The sequence below is a fragment of the Hibiscus syriacus genome, unplaced genomic scaffold (assembly GCF_006381635.1).
Source record: "Hibiscus syriacus cultivar Baekdansim isolate YM2019G1 unplaced genomic scaffold, ASM638163v2 tig00111330_pilon, whole genome shotgun sequence".
Taxonomy (NCBI): domain Eukaryota; kingdom Viridiplantae; phylum Streptophyta; class Magnoliopsida; order Malvales; family Malvaceae; genus Hibiscus; species Hibiscus syriacus.
In genome coordinates, this window is record NW_024063059.1 from 4,038,674 (window position 1) to 4,060,419 (window position 21,746).

Below are 21,746 nucleotides of genomic sequence, written 5' to 3' on the forward strand. Positions count from 1 at the left end.
CTCGACATTGAGGTTGAAAAAGCTCCCAGTTGAATGCCTTCCCTGGAGTTTTAAGACATCGTGTTAAATGGGTAATGCACATATTGCTACGTCGAGGACATCTCCATATTCAGGTCAAAAAAATTGGCAGATGAAATCCTTCCCCTTGAACTTGACGCGATGTTTCTATACATATTGTTTGTGGAGCTACCTCAGTATAGATCGTACGAAGTTGCTGATGAATGTCTCCCCATTGAACTTGATGGGATGACACCATGATGCAGATTTCCCATTATAGCGTTAAAATCATTACATATTACTATGGTTGGGTTTTCAACTTGACCATCTTGTTAAGTCAGCCTATAGTGGGAGCATAATAACATACCACGAACAACACACACTTCAACAAATTTCACATACATCTCTGTATCGCTGTCTGAATAATGATTTTGAGAATCAACAATCATTACAACATCGTCATCGTTCAATAGTTCGAACGATATATAAGTTAACGGAAACACCGATATTGGAAACCTGTAATGAAGCGAGGACAGTCTTATAGTACTTCCAACATGAACCTTCCTTGAAATCTTCATTATCAGCACCTCAAGAGTCATGTTTATCTTGAAAGGATATTTTGACAGAATGATTTAATGCAAACACGACACCGATTTCATCTTCCTGAATTTCTCCATCATAGTAAAAAATAACTGAAATACGCATCATTTTGAGAGTTTGAAAGATTGAGAGTTTTGTATATGCAAAAACAATAGCTGAAATATGCCTAATTAAATAAATAATATATGAATTAAAATATAACCTAATAAAAAAATTTAAAAATATTAACAATAATTTAAATAATATAATTTTATATAGTTACCATATCAACAGAAATGTCTCAACAAATAATCTCACTTTCCAATTTTACAACCGTAAAAAATAATAGAAAATAATTAGTACAATAATTTTTTCAAATAATCATATATAACATAAGTATAATATATTAAAAAAATTTCCTTACAAAAAAAATCGAAGGAACTAGTGAAGTAAATATAGGAGGAATTAATATGATGATGTTAACGATTGAAGGGGTGTTGTTTAAAAGCGATGAGATAGTTCAAAGATCAAAAAATTTAGAACCAATAATAAAAGACAAGAATTATAATCCGCACAAGGCGTTTTTTTTTGGGTTAAAAAACGCCTTACTTCCACACTTTGTCAGTAAATAAAAAAATAAAAATAAAACACGAAAACCAAACCCTAGCCTTTGTTTAGAAGTTCTGAGATCACAAGTTTTCAGAAACGAAGAAGGGGAAGAAAGACAAAAGCATTGAAGATCGAATATGGGATCTGGGGCTGGAAATTTCCTTAAGGTTCTTCTTAAGAACTTTGATGTTCTTGCTGGGTAATGCTTCAACTTTATTTTCTTTTGATCAAATTAAGAATAAAACAAGTAATGAGCAAACAAAAGCATTTTATATTGTTTCCTTTTTGGGTTTGTGTTTTGGATGTTACTTTGAAGGGAAAGTTCAAATTTTTATACACATCCAACTTTTCAATTTTTTATTTCATATATGTAATTATTTGTTAATTTGATTTTTGCAGGCCAGTTATTAGTCTTCTCTACCCCCTGTAAGAAATTTCCTGATTTGTTTGGGGGTTTATTTCATTTTATGTTTTGTTTTTTTTGTGTATTTGTACATAAGTTGTCTCAATTTGTCATTTACTTGGATTTGTTTCGATTGTTCTGTTGTGTTAAAATTCTGAAATAGATATGCCTCAGTCAGGGCGATCGAGTCCGAATCTCGAGCAGATGACAGACAATGGCTTACATATTGGGTTCTCTATTCCATGATTACATTGATGGAGCTCACTTTTGCCAAAGTCATTGAATGGTAAAATTTTTTGCTCTTTCTTTCTTGTTCTTCTTTTTGTCTTGGCTTGGAATTAAACCTGTTTGTTTGTCTACTCAAAGAAAATATGGTAGTTGAGCTTGTCTGAAATCGGCAGTTTTGGTGACCAAATGATTCCTATTCTTCAAATCTTGCTTCTCCTTGGGAACCCTTTTATATAATGTAGTTATCGATGTTTCACCAAGGTGTTAATGTTCCTGGTTTTAATTTTTTTTCTCTGGTAGTTGTGCCTAAAATTGCTGATACTTATATTACTTTGATGAAATGTTGTAGTCCGATATGCTTTAGTAATGTCCGGGTCTCTTACAATGAAAAACCTGAATGCTAGAAGCCTTCTTATGTTTTTTATGCACATATACAAAAACATATGCTAATTGGACTCGGATGTGCTGGATATGGTTATTTTCTATTGTTTAGCATGTTATTTTTGTATTTGTGATGGATCCTTGGAAGCTCATATCCCATGCATCTGTATGAACATTTTTCAGACATGGTCCTTTTAAACATTCGAAAATCTACTGCAGGATTCCCATTTGGTCCTATGCAAAACTGATTTTCACTTGCTGGCTGGTCATTCCGTACTTCTCTGGTGCTGCCTATGTTTACGAGCATTATTTGCGACCTTTCTTTCTGAACCCACAACAGACAATTAACATCTGGTATGTTCCGAGGAAGAAGGACTTCTTCAGTAAGCCGGATGATATTTTAACTGCTGCAGAGCGATACATTGAGGAGAATGGAACTGATGCATTTGAGAAGCTCATTCATCGGGTATGCCAGCGGCTTTGGTTGTTTTTCTTTAGTTTACGTTCTTTTCAAGAAACGAGTTTAATAGTATCCGTATTATTAGCCCTTATTTGCTCCCTCATTTCACAGGCCGATAAGTCGAGGAGTAGCAGTTATGGTTAGATATACGATGATTGTGGCTACAGGCATTGTTCCTTATAGCTCCTGTATATTTTGCTGTCAAGAGAAAGCTGCATGTGCCGCCGGTATCACCCAAGAGACTTATTGTTTGTGTGGATACTCCTTGAATGTTTGTCTATGGTTTATGTAATTATCTAAATTTGCTTGTTAAATAATGCAAGTTTCAAATTCTGTGTTGGTTCTGGTGCCCTTGATAGTTTTCATCCATGTTCTTGTTAGGGTTGCCGGTCAAACTAATGCAAGTTTTCATGCAACAGGGGGTAGTCGATGCTTTGGAATTTATCCCCGGTACTAAGGTTGCTTAGGAATTTATCCCCGGTACTAAGGGTGCTTATCGAGCAAGTCAATCACGAGTGACCAGTGTTGAACTCAACTCACAAACTCTTCGACTTGTGCTTGACTCGTGCTCGACTCATCTCGATACTTGATAAACTTGATAAGATTTTGTTTGACTCGACTCATCAAAGTCTCGATAAAATTTTGTTCATCTTGTTTTCATTAAAGAATTGTTCTTGAACTCGTTGAGTTAGGCTTTGATGGACTTGACTTGTTATGGTCTCAAGTCGAATTTGAATTGAGTCAACTCGAGTCGAGCATTTATTAAGTTAAGCTTGAACTACTTGTGAGATGCTCAACTCGTTAGAACACCTATTTGGTACTACTATAAGTGATAAAGTTGACTTAATATTGTATATCATATTAATTTTGCAACATTTATGTTTCAAAGTTTTAATTAAAAATTGTTATTTGAAAAATAAAAGTTTGTATATGACAGCAGGATTTCCTTATGAACATTAAATAATTGGTAAGACATTGAGTTCAGGGCTTCAATTTGGATCACTGCAATATCATTAGTATATATACATATATATAGAAAGAGTTGCCATTGTTACCACTATTCATGATCAACACTAGAACTAAGCCCTTTTAAAAAAAAAAAAGAAGCTACAAGGTTTCTTCATTTGTCAAAAGCTTCAATCCTCTTCAGTTTGACCATCATCAATAGATTGGCTAATACACTCTTGAGCTTCCTCAAGTGCAGATTCGTTTGCATCAGCTGCGTACAATATTTTCTTTATTGCTACTGCCATCTGCAATCCATTTTTCATTCGATAAGCATATGATCCGAAAAATGGTTTTATAAAAGCACTCTTGATTCTGGCACTGGTTCGATCCGATTATCATGATGAACCCTATGGATCATTTGCAAAAACTTGAAAGCCTAAATGAACAATTCATGCATTCTAAAAGCAACACAAACCCTTGCATACATATATGTATCGCATCAACATAGATAGGAAGCCCACAGAGATGAATAAGATGGGAACTTTTAGAGAATAAGATGCATGACTGAAGATGATAATGGGAAACGACTACAGATTAATGCATGCATACAGGCATGTATGTATGTATGTACGTATGTACGTACGTATGTATGGTATGTGTGCATACCGGGTTATTCTCCACTTTGGGAATCTGACAAAGCATTTCAATGTCCCGTAATTTGGCGAAATAAAAATCTCTTTCCTTTTCCAAAAGGTCAACCGAGAGCTTCAAATCGGTTATCTGTAAAAGAACATGAACTGGTATTTAAACCGACGAATATCATTTTTCCTTGTTACCAGGAAATGGTAAAAGAGGAACAATTCAGGTCAGGCAGCCATCATTAGCACTAAAAGCATCGTCGATTAAATAGGCCTATAAACAAATTAAATGAACATGAACGCTGATATGTTCATGTTTGTTCGTTTAACTTTAACCAAACAAACAAACGGACACGAACAACTAAACAAGCAATATTTCTTGTTCGTGTTCATTTGTTAAGGAATGTAGCTTATTCGTGTTCGCTCATGTTCATTCGTTAATATTATAAACAACACAAACGTAAATGAGCACCATCAAATACAACTAACATAAACAAACGTAAACGAACACAACCAATTACAAACGAACATAAACAAAAGTAAGTGTATAAATTTAAACGATTTAGGCTTTTTTCCAATCTATGTGAAATGAAAGGGTTAGTGAGCTTCTGGTCGGGAAATATAAATGTGAATAAATTTATATGAACATAAATGAATGGATTACCAAACATTCACGAACATAAATGAATGAATGAGTCTTTTTTTCGTGTTCTTTTGTTTAATAAATATACAAACATCCCACCAAACGATTCACTAACAATGCGCTGAACGTTCGATTCGTTTACAGGCCCATTATTAACCATTATAAATATAGGTTATTAGATGATAAAAGAACCTAAGGAGAGTTAGAATGTAATTACCTCCTTGGACAAAGCCCGGACGTCGCTCAAAGCTGCTGCTACACAAGTCTTCCCTTGCTTGGAAGCTGACGATAAGCATCACACCATGGTGACAACAGTTAGTGGCAAGCATGAAAGAATATTGACAAAGATTAAATGCATAAAAATTACATATGAAGATAATAACACAAACGAAATCGCATTGCACAATCGGACCGATATTTTTATTTATGGCAGCTGCATCTCCAGAGACAGAGTTATGGAGACTGCTTGCTTGCAGAGATTTTGAGCTCTTATGAGAACCCTTCAAGCTCTTCTCTTTTCCGCGTCTTCTTTCAACAGGATCGTAATTCCTATGTGATCGCATAAAATAAACTAAATAATTCAATCTTACATACTACTTATGTCAGGAAGGAGGAAAGGATTCATAATATGACTGGAAAAATAGCTTACTCATTCATGATTCCACCATTTACAGAATCACAATACCGTTTCAGCCATTGTAAGAACTCCAAATTGTCCAAAGGTCTGCCTTTAACAAGTCTGTTGACTTCAATATGCTACAAATGGCAAAATTACGGGTATCGAATTCAAACTAATTTGTTATCCAAATAATCACAATAAAACTAACATATACATCTTTTTCAAGGTCAAATTCAGGAAAACCACTAAGAAATCTTACCCATAGAGAAGTATTCATGTGCAGGCATATGCTCAATTGCCAACAGCAATGAACAACACATGTTGAACTCAAAAGAAGTGCAAGTCACATGTGAGCTAACCAACTTTATGCTCTCGTTTTTTAGGTTTTCAGTGGTCTATATATGCAAACTGATGTGGTGAAGCACTATGTTGCACGGGGACGGCAGAGGAAGGGCGTTTCAAGTACCCGAAACGTCCCTGGCACGGGGACGGTACGGGGACGGCCGGGGTACGTACCGGGGACGTGCCACGGTGGCTGGGTACGGGAGAATGATACGGGGGACGTTTCAGAGCTTGCTGGGGACGTTTCGGGGACGGCATGTGACTAGCACATGCGTCCCCAGGGGCAATTCTCCTCCTCTCCTCCTCCTTTCTGTTTCTCAGAATGGCGAGGACGGAAATGGCGTTGTTAACGGCGAGGACGGTGATCGTCGTGCGGCGGTTGATCTCTTGAGCCAAGTGCGTGAGAGTTAGGTAGTGGTTGAATGTTGACAAAGATGAGTGCTTTGCGAGTAAACGTGTGATGTTATGGCCATTTGATGTTTGGAAGACGATAAACAGTGAGAAAATGAGAAAAAGTTGTTATCTTTGCTGAATTGTGTTGTTTTGTTTTTCCTTCTCTCAATGGTTTGAAGAACTAACGGAAAGTGAGTTTTTGTAAGGGGGAAGGTGAGAAGTTTGAGGGGAAGAGGGGCTTGGAATATGATTAAATTACAGAGTGAGCCACTCTGCCACTGATTTTTGGCTGGATGAGTGAGAGGAAGAGGCCAGGGTTTTAGAGATGGCTTTGTGGTTGTCGGTGCTCAATATAAGCTTAACCACAAAAATGATTGTGGGTTTGAGTTTTGATTAAATTACTATGAACCACTAAACTATAACTTTGATTTTGGATTAATTACACCAAAAGTCTACAAACTATGGCCGGATTGTGAATTGGTCTATCAACTTCATACTACTCTAATCTCTTTTTTTCTTTTCGATCTATAATATTAACGTAGAGGATTCATAAATATTTTTTAAAATAGACATACATGTATTAAAATTAAATTTGTATATATAACTAAATATAATCAATAAAATAAATAAATAAATAAATAAAATATTTCAAATGTCAGGGTCCATCCTAATTAATATGTAAATCCATCAATAAATATTTCATTAATCAAATCTTCTAATCAATTTAAATTTAATGTATACATCAAATGTTAAGTAAAATTTAATATGTAATATATTTAAAACCTGTGAATCAAGCTTTGCATGTGAAGCTAATGTATGTACAATTTTAATATAACATGCTTGAACATATTAAGTAGTTTCGATGGTAAAATGGGATATTGTTATTCTTAAAGATATTAAGTTCGAGCAGTCGTGTTTATAGGGTATTTATGTTGTAGAAAAAAAGACAGACTTAATATTGGAAGAGAAAATAAAGAGACTAAATTACCTTATCAATTTTCAACTTGTTGAATACATCTTGCAGAACCTTGTAATTTTGGATCATATCATATTCTGTTTTTGCATCAAAATTCACCTGCATTCCAAATTAAAATCAGGGCAAATCAAAAGAATGCTACATGCAATATGAAAATAAAGCTAATTCACCTTGTGCATTGGCACAGCTCCTGGATAGGTCATATCTATCATCTGACATTGTACAGCACCAGATGCAGCCTGGAAACAAATAGTTATTTCAAGTGATGAATATCAAGGTTTCTCTATAAATGGCAAAAGAAAAGAGAAAACCTAACACTTTTCAAGGAAATCAAAGTAAAATTTATTTGGATGGCCCAAAACATTCCATTTTCTTTTTTAAATAATTTGAGATAATTACAAAATAGTATCCCTTCAGAACGTTTGTAGCCTGTTCATGCGCATCCCTATAGATCTGGCTGTTCAAACTCAAGAAGGAAGATAAACATTCCCATTTAATGAAGTAAAAATATAAACCCATCTCAAAGAACCATCTCAAAGAATTGTCTGCTTACTCCATTAAAATTAACCTAATAATAACCTTCAAGCCCATCAAAAAACAAAAAACCCAGAATTACGCAGATCATACATTGGCTGATTGGTATATAGAATGTAACAAGAAGCCATTAAATTCAGGAAAAAAAAATTAATAAAGAAGCAAGCACTGCCCATAGAAAAGAATAATTCAGCATTTATTATTTAAAAATCACTTCTTCAATGCGAGAGAGATTGATCTGAAGCCTGTTATTGATCCACGTTAAAATCTCATTTCTTCCAACAAAGTAACCACTATCCATCATCCCTATATTCGTCGCCATTTCCTCTGCTTCTTTTTTTGCTGTTATTAATATTTTTTTAGCTTCTAAATTTGAAAAAAAAATCTTTGCAATAGAAGAGAACGAAAAGAAGGGAAATGACACAAAATAGAAAGAGAAAACAAGAGAAAATGTGGGTATTAAGAAGGAAAGATTAAGGCGTAATCCAAGGGAAAATGAGCTTTCGAAAATGATTTTTCAAATTTGGATTTTTCTTGAATTATAGAACTGAACAAATAGAAACTGAAAGAAATGGATGGCTGAATTGAATTCTCAACAGCAAAACTGAAATGAAGAAGGAAAGCCAATGTAGCAATGCCAGCCACTGACCCGCTTTTGATTGGGCAAATTGCCATTTCTTTTTAATTATATATAATTTATAAAAATATTCTTTTGTTAACAATCTAAAAACAGATTAATTTTTTCAAAAATATATTAAACAGATTGATTAGTTTAGATATCATTGCCGTTTGACGGATTTTTATAAAGGAAAATCTGAGTAGAAAAGTGTTGGTGGCTAAACTCACGTAAAAATGCAGTGGAAAAAAATAATTAACGTGATAATGCTCTCCCATAATTAATTGTTCAAATGGTGCGAATAATACAGTGCTTGTATTGGTCGCCATGCAGGCGAAGCGAGCTTGTAGGCCGCCATGCAGTCGGTGCAGGCCGCTTGAACTCCTCTGTGATTTTGCTGAAATCACGACAAAGGTGGCCCTGCCACCCTTTCAGTCTGAAAAACCAATAAATATGATGTTCAAAAGAGACATCACATTTGTAGAAATGAAGCAGAAGATAGAAAGAAAAATTTGAGCTGCAATTGATGGTTTGATGTACAAGTTTATGATATGTCCCAACCCAGTCAGATATCTTGCAGTACCACTTGAAGAAGATAATGATATTGGAACCATGATTGGACTACATGAGTCAAGCAATATAGCAGTTATTGAATTATTTGTTGATGTGCGTAACATATTTGATGTACCTGGGTCATCAAAAGATGTGGCTTGAAATCCATCTAAAATGGCTTTCGATAGTGAGTTTGAGGATCCGAAAAACAGGTTCCCAAACAGTTTTATGTCACTATTGGAAAGTGGAAATGAAGTCGGAGGGACATCCACAGCAACAAAGTATGAGACGAGAAACATACACCATTCGGAATTGACTGTTAATATTGATGCTGAAAATCGATGGGGAGAAATTCATGATGATTCAAGCGAAGATGAAGAAACAGAAGAACCCGTTTTGGGCGATGATGATAATTGTTTTGGTGGAGGTGCAATTGACTTGGCCATTGATGAAGTTCCGACACCATATGAAGCTACTCCTCACATGTACGAGATAGATTATGATGCGATGAGGGCACCTGAATTTCCAAACATGCCACATTTACATCCGTACCAAATAGATGAATCATTCGAAAATTTTGGTGAATTTTCAATTGGGGTGCAATTCAGAGGAAAAAATAAAGCTACGCTGGCGATTAAAGAGTATTGCATCAAATTCCATGTTGATGTCCATGTTGTAGAGTCTAACCAGTGAACCCTATACGTGAAGTGTGTTAAATATGGCCCAGAGTGCAAGTGGAAAATCAGAGTGTTGAAAATTCAAAGGCAAGATTCGTGGGTCATCACAAGGTACAATGGTCATCACACATGTTTGCAAAACTCAATCGAACAAGACCATCGACTATTGGACTCCGATGTAATATGTAAATACGTGAAGGTGATGGTTGAAAAGGATCCAAGGATCTCTTGTTCAGTGTTACTTGCATCTATTTGAAGCCAATTTGGATATCAAGTAAAATACGACAAGGTGTGGAATGCGAAGATGAAAGCAATGAAGCTGACATATGGAGATTGGGATACATCGTACAATGAGCTACCATATTTTCTACAAGCAAAGAAGCGATTTATCCCTGGAACCATAGTGAATTCTCAAACCATGCCCGCATATGACGAAGAATGTTAACTTGTGCCAGGGAAAAAATATTTCATAGACTCTTTTGGGCATTCAAGTCATGTATTGAAGGATTTCCATTTTGCAAACGTATGATCCAAGTAAATGGTACGTGGTTATATGGTCAATATAGTCATGTCCTCTTGATGGCAGTTGCGCAAGATGGTGAGCGAAATATCTTCCCAATTGCATTCACCATTGTTGAGAGAGAGAGACATCAGAGGCTTGCGATTTCTTTTTGACACATCTACGTCAATATGTCGTTCGAGAAGACGGAGTTTGCTTGATATCCGATAGAGGAACATGTATTTTGGCGGAAATTGAACGACCAGGAAGTCGTTGGATACCTCCGCATGCATATCCGACATTTTGTATCCGTCATATTGGTAAGAATAGCATCGACCAGTCTCATAACGCACACATTCGTAGCGATATAGTAAGAATGGGTAAGTTTTATTCTCAATATTTGTGCATTTTTTATGTGGTTTTTTAATTGAGATTTAATACAATATATTATGAAACAGGATACGAACTACGCCGACCAAATTTTGATAAGAGATTGGAGAATTTGAAGGTATTTTATGATGATCAGTGTGTTTGGAAGTGGGCTTCAAAAATACCGCGGGAAAAATGGTCGCAAGCATACGATGAAAGTCGACGATAAAGACATATGACCACAAACCTTACTGAGGCCATTAATTCAGTACTAAAGGTACACGTCATCTCCCAATAGCGAGTGTGGTGAAAGAGACGTACTTTAGGTTGGCTAAAGTTTGGTCCGATAAAGGCAAGGAAACTGAGAGTCTAATAAATAGAGGTCACATTTGGGCTCCTACAGTGGTGAAAGCAATGGAAGCAAATGAGCGATTGGCAACATCAATGGTTGTTCATAATTTCAACAGAGTTGGTCATACTTTTGTTGTGTCATGCATACGCCGTAACGTCGGAGGAGAAGACCAAACATTTAGAGTTGATTTATGACACAAATGGTGTGATTGTGGTCGCTTTCAGGCATGGAAATATCCATGTGCTCATGCAGTCGCTGCATATATGTATGCTGGTGTAAGCGCATACACTTATGTTGATGAATGCTTTCACCTACATAGGATATTAAATGTTTACAGCTATGCGTTCAGGCAAATCCCAAATGAATCATATTGGCCCAAAAAGGATCATGACAAATGGTTGCCAAATCCAGTCGTATTCATACCAGTATGGATTTCCATTCTAGAGAGAGGTCAACCAAAGAGATGTGGATTATGTAGAGGTGAAGGTCATTCAAAAAACAAATGTCCTAATTTACCAAGATATAAACCTCCTCATTAGTAATCATATATATATTTATATGTATTTATATATTTGATTTTGTAATAATGAACCTATTTTTGCAAAGAAATTTATGTAATTTTTTATCGTAAATTATTAAATCTTTGAATTATTAAACCGTCCAATACAAGTACTGCATTTCACGTAGAGACATGCATATTTCATATTATAATATTTAAGTTTTAATAAAATATCAGTCTAATTTAATACATAACTTATGTTTACAAAATAAAATACTAGTCTTATGATTTGATAATAATGTTTTAATAATTATTTTATATTTAATGATTTTAGTAATGATATGATTTAGTAATGATTACTAATAATGATTTATTATTAATTTTTAATGATTTGATATTAGTGATTTAATAATGATTAGTAATAATGACATTATAATAATGATTTGATACTAATGATTTAATAATGATTACTAATAATTATTTAATAATGAAATAGTTGAATTAATAACTAGTCAAATTTATCTTTATAAATATGTCGAATTTATTTTTTTTACATTTCACGTAGACACATGCATATTTAATATTATAATATTTAAGTTTTAATAATATTTAACATTTGCAACTTGAAGTTTATTTTAAATTGAAATTTAAGTTTTTAAGTTAAGGTTAAAAAATTCTAAATACATAACTTATGTTTACAAAATAAAATACTAGTCTAATTTCAATTATTTAATTTGTAACAAATAACATATGAGTTTACAATTGTTGTCGATACTGGGGTGTTGTTGAATGATAATGTCCGGGCGGACGTATGATGCATTGTGGCCGTTGCGGTTTCTCAGGAGTATGATATCCATCCTCCTCATTCATTGGGGGCATTTCAACTGGTGTTGTAAATAAATTACAACCACTATGCTCTGCCATTCCACCAGTTTGCTCTTCTATCCCACTTGCAAACGTTGACTGAGAAATATTGGTATTTGACATCATAGATGTCATTTGGTCAAAGTCATACGTCGACTCAAACATGGGAGAGTAGATGGGTGCCTCAGGCTGCACAAACTCTGGTACGTATGCCGGGACAATAGAATTGTCAAATGTTTGATGCAACGATTCCGTATTGCTGAACGGTTGTGGTGCGCTGTTATCTACATCGATTATTTTTGCTTTAGGTTGTTGAGATGAACTCCCACTCGGTAGAGAGTATTCTGCTTTACCAAATCTTTTCTTAAACCTCAAAAACTATCGCCTTTCTACCATTGTTGTCAAGAACGACTTTCCATTATTCCAAAAATAATCAAGGTAAGGCGAAGTCTCAAAAATAAAGTCATCGTCTTGAATGAGGTCAAGAGTTGGAAAGAATGAAGCCCTATTGTTCCAAGCATTAATATAGGTTTCATGCTTCTCAATCCAACTCACCTTTTCTTTACGGCGACCATCAAATTTGTGGAGGTGGTCCTGCGTCTCAACCCAATTTACCTGATGACGACCATCTAAGTTTTGGAGGAGGTCATGATCCCATGGACTCTCTGGAATAGGTTGATGGATGCCGAATTACCTCAGCACTCTATCCGCAAATAGGATCTCAACAAAATAAAAATTAATCAATAGTGTAACAACACACCAATATTGACACCCATAAAAAACATCGTGCGACACACACGCCATAATTTCTACATCTACGTATGGTCTCCAATTAAACTGTAAAATTAAAATAACAATAAAATTGATTTAAATAAAATAATATAGTTAAATTAAATAATAATTAATAATAACATATTATGTATACCTCTTTTTTGCCCTTAATGTCGATCTTCAGCCTGAACTCTTTAATATTGTTGTGCACCAACCCAGTGCCTTCAATTTTATGCCTCCATCTGTATATCAATAAGAACAAAAATATGACCATTTTGTTCAATATTTTTAATAAAAATAAATAATTTATAGTTAATATTTTATATTAAAATAGATAATTCATATTACCTTCCGGCAAGTGGAAAGTCAACCACAGTCCAACTAATCGGTGTCAAAAACGGAAGTCTATGCCAAGCCCATGATTGTAGCAGCATCAGACATCCACCGATTTCTGTTGTATTATTATCATTCACGACTATTGACGCCTTGCACATCTCACGATACAAGAACGCCAATATCGCCGATCCCCAGCTATATTGCCTACTATTCACAAAATTTCTTAAAAATAGAAGATACTGAGTGTGAACATAATTACTGGATTTATCTAGCATCAAAATTCCCCCAATCAACTGCAATATATATGCTCGTGTTGCATATATGATTTCTTGTTCCGTACTATTTAGTTGGAGCTGAAATTGATTCTTCAACCATGACAACTTCACACGCCACCCTTTATACTCTGGTGTTACCCGCATTTTCCCAAGAAACGCACTGCAAAGTTGTTCCACATTCTTGTACTCATGCTGCAGTACCACCGACATCCCAATTTTTTGGACCCCGAGTTGCATTGCCACATCCTCCAGAGTTATCGTACATTCTCCACACGACAAATGAAATGTGTGCGTTTCTGGTCTCCAACGTTCAATCAACGCACTGATCAAACCTGAGACCAACTTGTACTCTCGCAGAAATGTTACATAGTAAAATCTAGCATGTTGCAAGTTATCTTCTATCAATCGGTGTGGCTTGGGCGGAATATTTAGCTGATGACGAATGACTCGTTGCTCGTCCTCCTGTAATTAAATAATTCAAAAAATTTATCACAATCATAAATTAATATTCAAATATTTAATAATAAAAATTTATTAAATAAATATTTTATTTTACTAAATAAGAATAACACCATTATTCCCAAATGAGTAGAAATGTGTTCATTGTCAAGCCTCAACAGTGGAATTTGGTCAGCCATTCGAATGAATTTGTAAAAAAAATTAAACAACAATATTTAAAAAATCATTTAATATAATCTAATGTTAACTAACTAATTTACACTACACAAGAACAAAAAAATAACAAATTATAACTTAAACTAATAAACTATTTTTTATTATAATCCAACTTAACTTAAACTAAAAAACTAATTAACTAGTTTTTTTTCATATAATATAACATCAACAAACTAACAAACTAATATAAATTAAACTACCTATAATAAATAATTTAATACAATTTAAACTATAACTATTTTTAATAAAATAAAGACATATAATAAACCATGTATATTAATTTAATATGATTCAACAAACAAATTAAATATAATTCTTCAACATTAATCTAACTTAAACTAACAAAGTAATTAACTAAATTTTTGTTATATAATATAACTAACCTAAACTATGCCCACTAACTAACTAACAAACAAACTAATAATTTAAACTAATTTAAATTATGCTCGGTTACCTTTCTTTCTTTCTTCTTCCTTTCTTTTTTCCTTTCCTTCACCTTTCTTTTTTCCTTTCCTTCACCTTTCTTTCTTCCTTCTTACAACCGAACAAACCCCTGACATCGAATATATAGCAACAACCCTATTGCCATTCCCTAAACCCTACCCGTGAATTATTACAGCAATAATTTGAATGAACAATAATTTCTGGTCCACCCGTGAAATGCTGCAATAATGCATCTATTATAGTTGCATGCATGAGAGGAATCACGCGAGGGAGCAGCAAGCACAACATGAATTATTGCTACACTTTGCAGCGCAAATCATGCTGCAATAATGTCTCGTGAGCAGCTGCAAGAGGAATCACGCGAGGGAGCAGCATGAGCGCAGAGGCTCCAATTAGTTGGTCGTCGGGACTGCATGGCAACATGCTTGGGCGCTCGGGCGTGCATGGCGACCTGCTTGGTCGCGGGACTTGCATGGCGACCTAGAGGTTGTTGGGCGTGCATGGCGACGTGCATGGCGCATGCAAAGCTTCATTCTCTTACCATAGCTTGTAGGGAACACTTGGCGACCTCCTACGTCGCCCGGAAGACATGGCGACCTAGTGGGGACTGTAGAAATCACCCTATTTCAGCAATTAAATCGTCCAATGCATTATCTCATGAATTATTTATTTTTAGAGCAATATCTCGTGAGTTTTGCCGTTGGTTGTTGGATAAGAGCTGGAGATTAAATATATATTTAAATAAACAAGGACTCATTTATCAAATACAAAATCTACAAGTTCATCCCTTATTTTGTTCTTTTTTTCCCCTTCTCTCGTTTTGTTTTGGTAATTCTGCTGTGCAACACTTAAAATAAGATTAATAGTTAACAAGTAGATGAAGAAATTAGACACAGTGATAAAGTAAGTTAAAACTCGATCATGTTATAAGTGGTCTCAACAAATCTGATTATATCCAAAAATATGACATTAGGTTGATAACGGGAAATACTCTAAGTTGTTTTAACAATTTCTGTTGTACATGAAAATATTACCAGAGTTCAACAAATTGGATCTAAAAAAATATTAAGGTGTCATAAAAATAGATTGGAAGCAACAAAAGTTATATTGTGCGATAACATTTCGGTTGCTTATAACATGTTATATTGCAACTTAAAATGTAAATGTTATAATCAAAATATTTGTTATGATGTTGATATTTAGATTTAAAAATTAATTGAAAATAATTTCAAAATTTGAAATATCGATACATATGTGTTTTAGGTCGATACTTTGTTTTAAAATAATTTTTCAAAGTATTTCGAAATATAATATATCGATACATGTGGTATGAGCATCGATACTTTGGATAAATAAAATTTACTGATAGTTCGAAATTGGAAATATCGATATGTATGCTATGAATTTGGTATTTTAATTTTTTTTTTAAAATTTATAAAATTAAGTTTGAAATAAAACATATCAATACATATGCTTTCAGGTTCATACTTTGGTTAAATAAAATTATTGCAAATTGTAAATAAAGATGCATATGCTCTAAGGTTCAGGTTCAATTAATGTTCAATAATTGTGAAGTGCAGATAAATAGATTATGAACTAAGTCACACAGGATTTTAGACGATATAATGTGCAGAGAAATAGAATCTAAACTGTTGAAGTCACATGTGTTGGGGGTGGGAAGTCGCATATAATCTGCACATGAGGGATGAAGTAGGTCACATAAAGTTCCAATATTTCACAGAAATAGAATTAATTGTGTATGTCATATGTATTGGCAGGGAAGTGTCAATCCAAAAGTAGTACGAGGTTGTCATTATCGTACCAATTGAAAGTAAATATTCATATAATAATGTTTAAAACAATGAATGACCTTCACATGATAAAAATCAAAGAATTACAAAATCTTCTTGTTCATAATGATAAGAGTTCCAATAATTGTTAATTGTGAGAGGAAACCTTTGGAAATGTTGTTTGAAGAAGAAATTGGTCAGTTCAATTTGATGAAGGAATTGTCAAACAAGGTTGGTGTAGATCGAAATACTACAATGTGGTCACTAAATTATAGGTTCTCCTTCGGTTTGGTTTAACAAGATTCAATAATGGACTATCTAAATAATAATGCATTAGTTCGTAAAATAATCAAGACATACATTGCGAATTTGATAAATGTTAGAAAATATGTTGAATTTATTGATAAATTTGATCATTGAATTTTACTTAAATATGACAAATCTATTTGAAAATTTCGAATTTAAAAAGATATTGTGTGGATTGGTTAAAATTCAAATATTAATAGGATAACGTATATTATTTTATGATTTATTAAAATATGAATATATTATTACGAATTTATATTCAATTGAATTAGGAATTATTTATAAATTTATATTTGATTAAATGTAAATATATTATTTATGAATTTATATTCAATTAAAATAAAAATATATCATTTCAAATTTATATTCGTTTAGAATACGATATTGTAGTTCCTATAACAAAATTAAAAATAAACAAGAATTAATCTTTTGGTTATTGGAATTTATGGTTATGTGTTTAAACATATTTGAGTTTTAACAAAATTTATTCGATTATTATTTATAATAGAAATCATTTGAGAATAACAACTTTGTTTCTGATTTGTTTCAAAATTTTAGTTTCTAAATAAACTTTGTTAGTTGAATAAACCAAAATTTCTTTTCGGTTTATTGTTGGAATTATTATTAATTCTAATGGCTCGATTCACCAAACTCATAATCTAGAGTATTGGGTTTACTCATGTTTTGAATTAAAATTCAATGGTGTTGAAGGTCATAAGCCACAACGAGAAACTTGTAAAATTCTATAGATAAAATTTCAAGACATGATAATAGAAGATGTTATTCTACTTGGTCATGTTAAATTTGGCCAAATATTAGATGATCCCCTATTATTAGAGAGGATGAGGTAAACGTTGTTTCCACATTTACTACTGTTAAAGCTTGGGAGCATTCTGACTTCCTATCTTGGAACTACATCCTGAATGGTTTGTCAAATACACTGTATAAAGTGTATAAAATCCATAATAAGATGGATACAAGAATTATGAATGACATTTGACCATAAATACAAAACAAAAGATGTTGACACTAAGAAAATTTTAGTGGTCAAGTTCTTAAAATTCACAGTAATGGCAAAAATGAGTGAAAATAAATATTTTATTAACTCCATTGATGATAGCAAAAGTATTGCTATTTGTATTTGCTAAAAGAGCAAAAGCAAAGTTATAGAGAAATTTATTTTTCTATAAAAAAAGAAATTAAAAACCAACTTAATAAAAAGATTAAGATGATAAGAAGTGATAGTGGTGGTGAATATGTTAAACCATTTCGCACAATATGATAGTATTCATGAAGTGACACCACTATATTCTCTTAAATCAAATGGAGTAGCAAAGTTATAACGCCCCAAATACAATCTAGTAGCTTCGTGTTGACCCACTAATTTATTTGATAGATTTATTATAACATGGAGGTCAATTAGTTTGGAATTGAAATTAATCGGGTAAGAAATTAACTTTGTAGGAGATAAAAAGGGGATTTTTTAAGCTTAGAAAGCATATATGAGGACATAAAGTGTAATTTTACCATTTAAGAAAAACATGGCAGATTTGAAGGGATTTTTGGGTGACATGAATGTCCATTTTAGGCTAAAAGCATAGAAAAGCTTTTCCCTCTCATTTATTCATTTCCCCCTTCCATCTTCTTTGTCTCTGTTTGGTTTTCTTCTTCTTCATACTTTCTTAAGCAAGAACAAGAAAAATGCTTCACCTTTATTCATCTATTTCTTTAATCCAAAAATCTAGAGGTAAGATTATTAATCTAAAGTTCTTGAGCTTCATGAAAAGCTCACCATTTCCATAAATGGTGTTCTTGATCTCTCATGAAGTTTTGGAAGAGTTTGTGATCCAAAGGCTTTATCCCTTGATTCCATTTGTTTTTTATGTGATTTATTTTTGTTTAACAGCTACTACTCATCATTTTCTTGTTGAAATTGTTTGATACCTTTTAAGTGATGGAAGAGTGGTGTAAGAACCCCCATTGAGCTAAGTTAAGGAAAGATTGATCATTGGGTAAGCTATAGATGTTTTAAGGTTTCTAGGAGCTGAGGTAACACACTATAACTCTTCCTTACTACTTGTATGTCATCTCCATGAGTTTCTTGCTTGTGTAGGGTAGAAGAGCATGTGGGGGTTTGGGTGCTTGGTTTGTTGAAATGAATGTTTTTGTTGTTATGTTGGTGTAAAAATGATATATAATGACCCCTAATGGCTTTCATAATCTTTAATAATCAACTTAGACCTTAAAATAAGGGTTTAAGGTGAGTTTGGGGGTCCAAGCAAAACTATATATTTCTGGCTACCAGTATCGATACTAGATGAACTGGTATCAATACTGTTCATATTCTGGGTGAAATTAGGATTTTTATAAGGGGATTATCGATACTCAAGATGGGAGTACCGATACTCCTCATTTGAAAAATACAAAGGGTGATACTCAAGGGAGTATCAATACTACCTGAAAGAGTTTTGATACTACATGTATGGTTTCAATACTTAGGGTGTTTTAGAGGACTCTTGGGGCTATTTTTAGTACAGATACTCAAGGAGAGTACCGATACCCTAGGATATGTATTGATACATATATAAAGGTACCTTTATCATCTTTGATTATTGGTTAATGGACTTCGAGATGCTGATAAAACTCAAGACTGGGGATTTTAATAATGGATAAGATCGAGCATATAACTTGAGAATGTGAGAAATTACTAAAATACCATTAGTAGATTGAAATTACCAAATTGCGTCTAGTTGAAATAATGCCTTATAAGGATCTGAAAATACCTTTGAAAGTGTGAGACCATAAAAAATGACATAAGATAATAGTGACTGCTAGTTAAACTTGGGAGGAAACGTAAAATACTCTCGAATGTATAAATAACCAAAATACCCCTGAGTCATAATAAGTGATATGAAAAGCCTATGAGTGCACAAAAAAGGTGCTTAGACTTTGATGATTAATTGAGTACCCTTTTTATAAGTCTTAAACATCCGATATGCTTTGAAGTCCATGAATTACTATAATACCCTTAGGGGATAAAATTACTAAACTACCCTTGTGGGACTAAGTGAATGAAATAACCTGCACTAGTAAGGGCTGAGTTACTAAGTGACTTGGTAATGAATTGAAACTCGAGGGAGGAGTCTAGAAATGTTGTAATTGATAATAATGATGTGATAAAAATGTGATACTAATGATATGACATGTTTAACTCTATAATAAGAACTTATTAACGTATAATTTGTAAGAATATTTTGAATGATTAATATTGGGGTTTTTGGACTGGGTAGGTATTCGTACCCTATTCACAAAGTATCATTATTGTTCTTCGAGTATCGATACCAAGGATGGGTTAGCGATACCATCACCAAGTTCAAATTCCGGTAGCCAAAATTAGTTCCGATACCAAGAGTGAGTATCGATACTGAAAAGTCTGTATTGATACTAAGGGGATTAGTATTGGTACTATCATAATGAATTAAACAAGAAGCCTAGTTTTGGGTTAAGGACTCATAAAAGGGTTAATGATTACTAAAACCCTAAGAATAACAACTTATAAATGAAAACTCTAAATAACTATGTGTTAAGCATAAGAACTTTATGAAGTAAGATTCCATAAGACTTATACATTTGTTTGATACTCGGGAAACAACAAGGACACCCGAGATACTTGTTTATGAAAATAACATACAATTCATCCCACAAATTCAATGGTGAATTGAGAAAAGATATGATGAGAGCAACTAGAGATTTGATATCAATTAACCAACCTGAGTTAGGTGTTGAACTAGTAATAATATATCTGGTGCATAGAGATGAGTATAACCCGCCTTAAGGGTATAAAACACTAAAAGACTAATACACTTTTGCATAATGTTTTAGATGAGAGAGTGAGTGAGATAGTCGAGAGTGAGGGGATGACCTCACCTGATTGTGATAAACTATATTAGTGAGTAGTTGAGCTACCTTAAATGCCCTTGTATGCCATTAATTGAGGTGTTTGACATGGGAACCTATGTATGTTTGTGTGTATACGAAAATCATTTTGTTTGTTATAAATATACAAATATATCTAAGTAAGTGCCAAGGAACTTAAAATGCTAGTTGGGTGTAAGCTCTGATGCCGTGTGACCTGGAGGTATCCTAAGTACTCATAAGGAGTAGACTAGCAGAATGTAAGATCCGATGTTGTGTGACCTTGGAGGCCTATAAGGTACTGTAATGATGTCCTTTCTAGATGAAGATTCTGATGTTGTATGACATGGGTCTTATCTAGGGTACCTTAGGTAAGATAGAGGGGTGTGAGTCTCAAGATGTTGTGTGACCCTCCGACTACACCTTGATGCCTACCTTTGATTGTGTGTTACGTATGATGGTTAGAGAACAATATATGTATGCTTATGATGATACCCTTAACAATAGACTAAGAAAAACATGAGACTCATACCATTGTAATAGTGATGTACCTTGAATAGATGTTTAGTAGCTTGATAACATAGTAGTATTGCTTATGTAATTGCTAGCATGCTTACGTTATGAATGCATGTAGAATAGTAGAGGTATTAAGTCGTATGGGGCTTGCAAGCTCAACATTTAAAATGTGATTTCGTTAATAGGTTTAAGGTTTCATGGAGTGCGATGGGACAATGATATCATCAGAGAAGTCTCAGCGGAGTACTAGAGTATAGTGATGATGACTTAGTGGGCATGTAGAGGTCATGATTTGGAATGAGTCGACTTGTAATATTTTAATTATTTATTTTATTTATCAAGGTTTTAAATTGGAGCCATACTTTTGTAAATTGTTACGATTATATACCTTTTGTAAATATTTTAAAAGTGAGTATGGTTTTAATGAAAAATGGGTTAGTCACTTTAATGATTCCATGTGCCACTCGAATGTGTTGGATTTAGGTGTTACAAAAGTGGATGAACTAGACCTTAATGGAAATGATGAACACAATTCTAGGA

The 21,746-nt window shown here is 33.6% G+C and overlaps 2 protein-coding genes across 2 annotated transcripts in view; one reads left to right on the plus strand and one right to left on the minus strand.

Annotated features, from left to right (window-relative positions):
- The first annotated feature begins 1,221 nt into the window (after nucleotides 1–1,221).
- On the plus strand, nucleotides 1,222–2,996 carry LOC120158530 (HVA22-like protein a). Its single transcript, XM_039169350.1, has 5 exons — nucleotides 1,222–1,384; nucleotides 1,585–1,611; nucleotides 1,752–1,874; nucleotides 2,417–2,663; nucleotides 2,769–2,996. The coding sequence occupies exons 1-5, from the start codon at nucleotides 1,323–1,325 to the stop codon at nucleotides 2,799–2,801; spliced, it is 492 nt and encodes a 163-aa protein (XP_039025281.1). The 5' UTR covers nucleotides 1,222–1,322; the 3' UTR covers nucleotides 2,802–2,996.
- Nucleotides 2,997–3,710: 714 nt separating this feature from the next.
- Nucleotides 3,711–21,746, minus strand: part of LOC120158591 (microtubule-associated protein RP/EB family member 1A-like) — a 33,070-nt gene continuing 15,034 nt past the window's right edge. The window contains exons 3-10 of the mRNA XM_039169417.1: nucleotides 7,965–8,116; nucleotides 7,387–7,455; nucleotides 7,229–7,315; nucleotides 5,536–5,642; nucleotides 5,299–5,435; nucleotides 5,104–5,168; nucleotides 4,272–4,385; nucleotides 3,711–3,910 (exon numbers count right to left, since the gene is read on the minus strand). Coding sequence (XP_039025348.1) covers nucleotides 3,794–3,910; nucleotides 4,272–4,385; nucleotides 5,104–5,168; nucleotides 5,299–5,435; nucleotides 5,536–5,642; nucleotides 7,229–7,315; nucleotides 7,387–7,455; nucleotides 7,965–8,072 — 804 coding nt within the window. The 5' untranslated portion in view covers nucleotides 8,073–8,116 and the 3' untranslated portion in view covers nucleotides 3,711–3,793. The remainder of the gene's footprint in view (nucleotides 3,911–4,271; nucleotides 4,386–5,103; nucleotides 5,169–5,298; nucleotides 5,436–5,535; nucleotides 5,643–7,228; nucleotides 7,316–7,386; nucleotides 7,456–7,964; nucleotides 8,117–21,746) is intronic.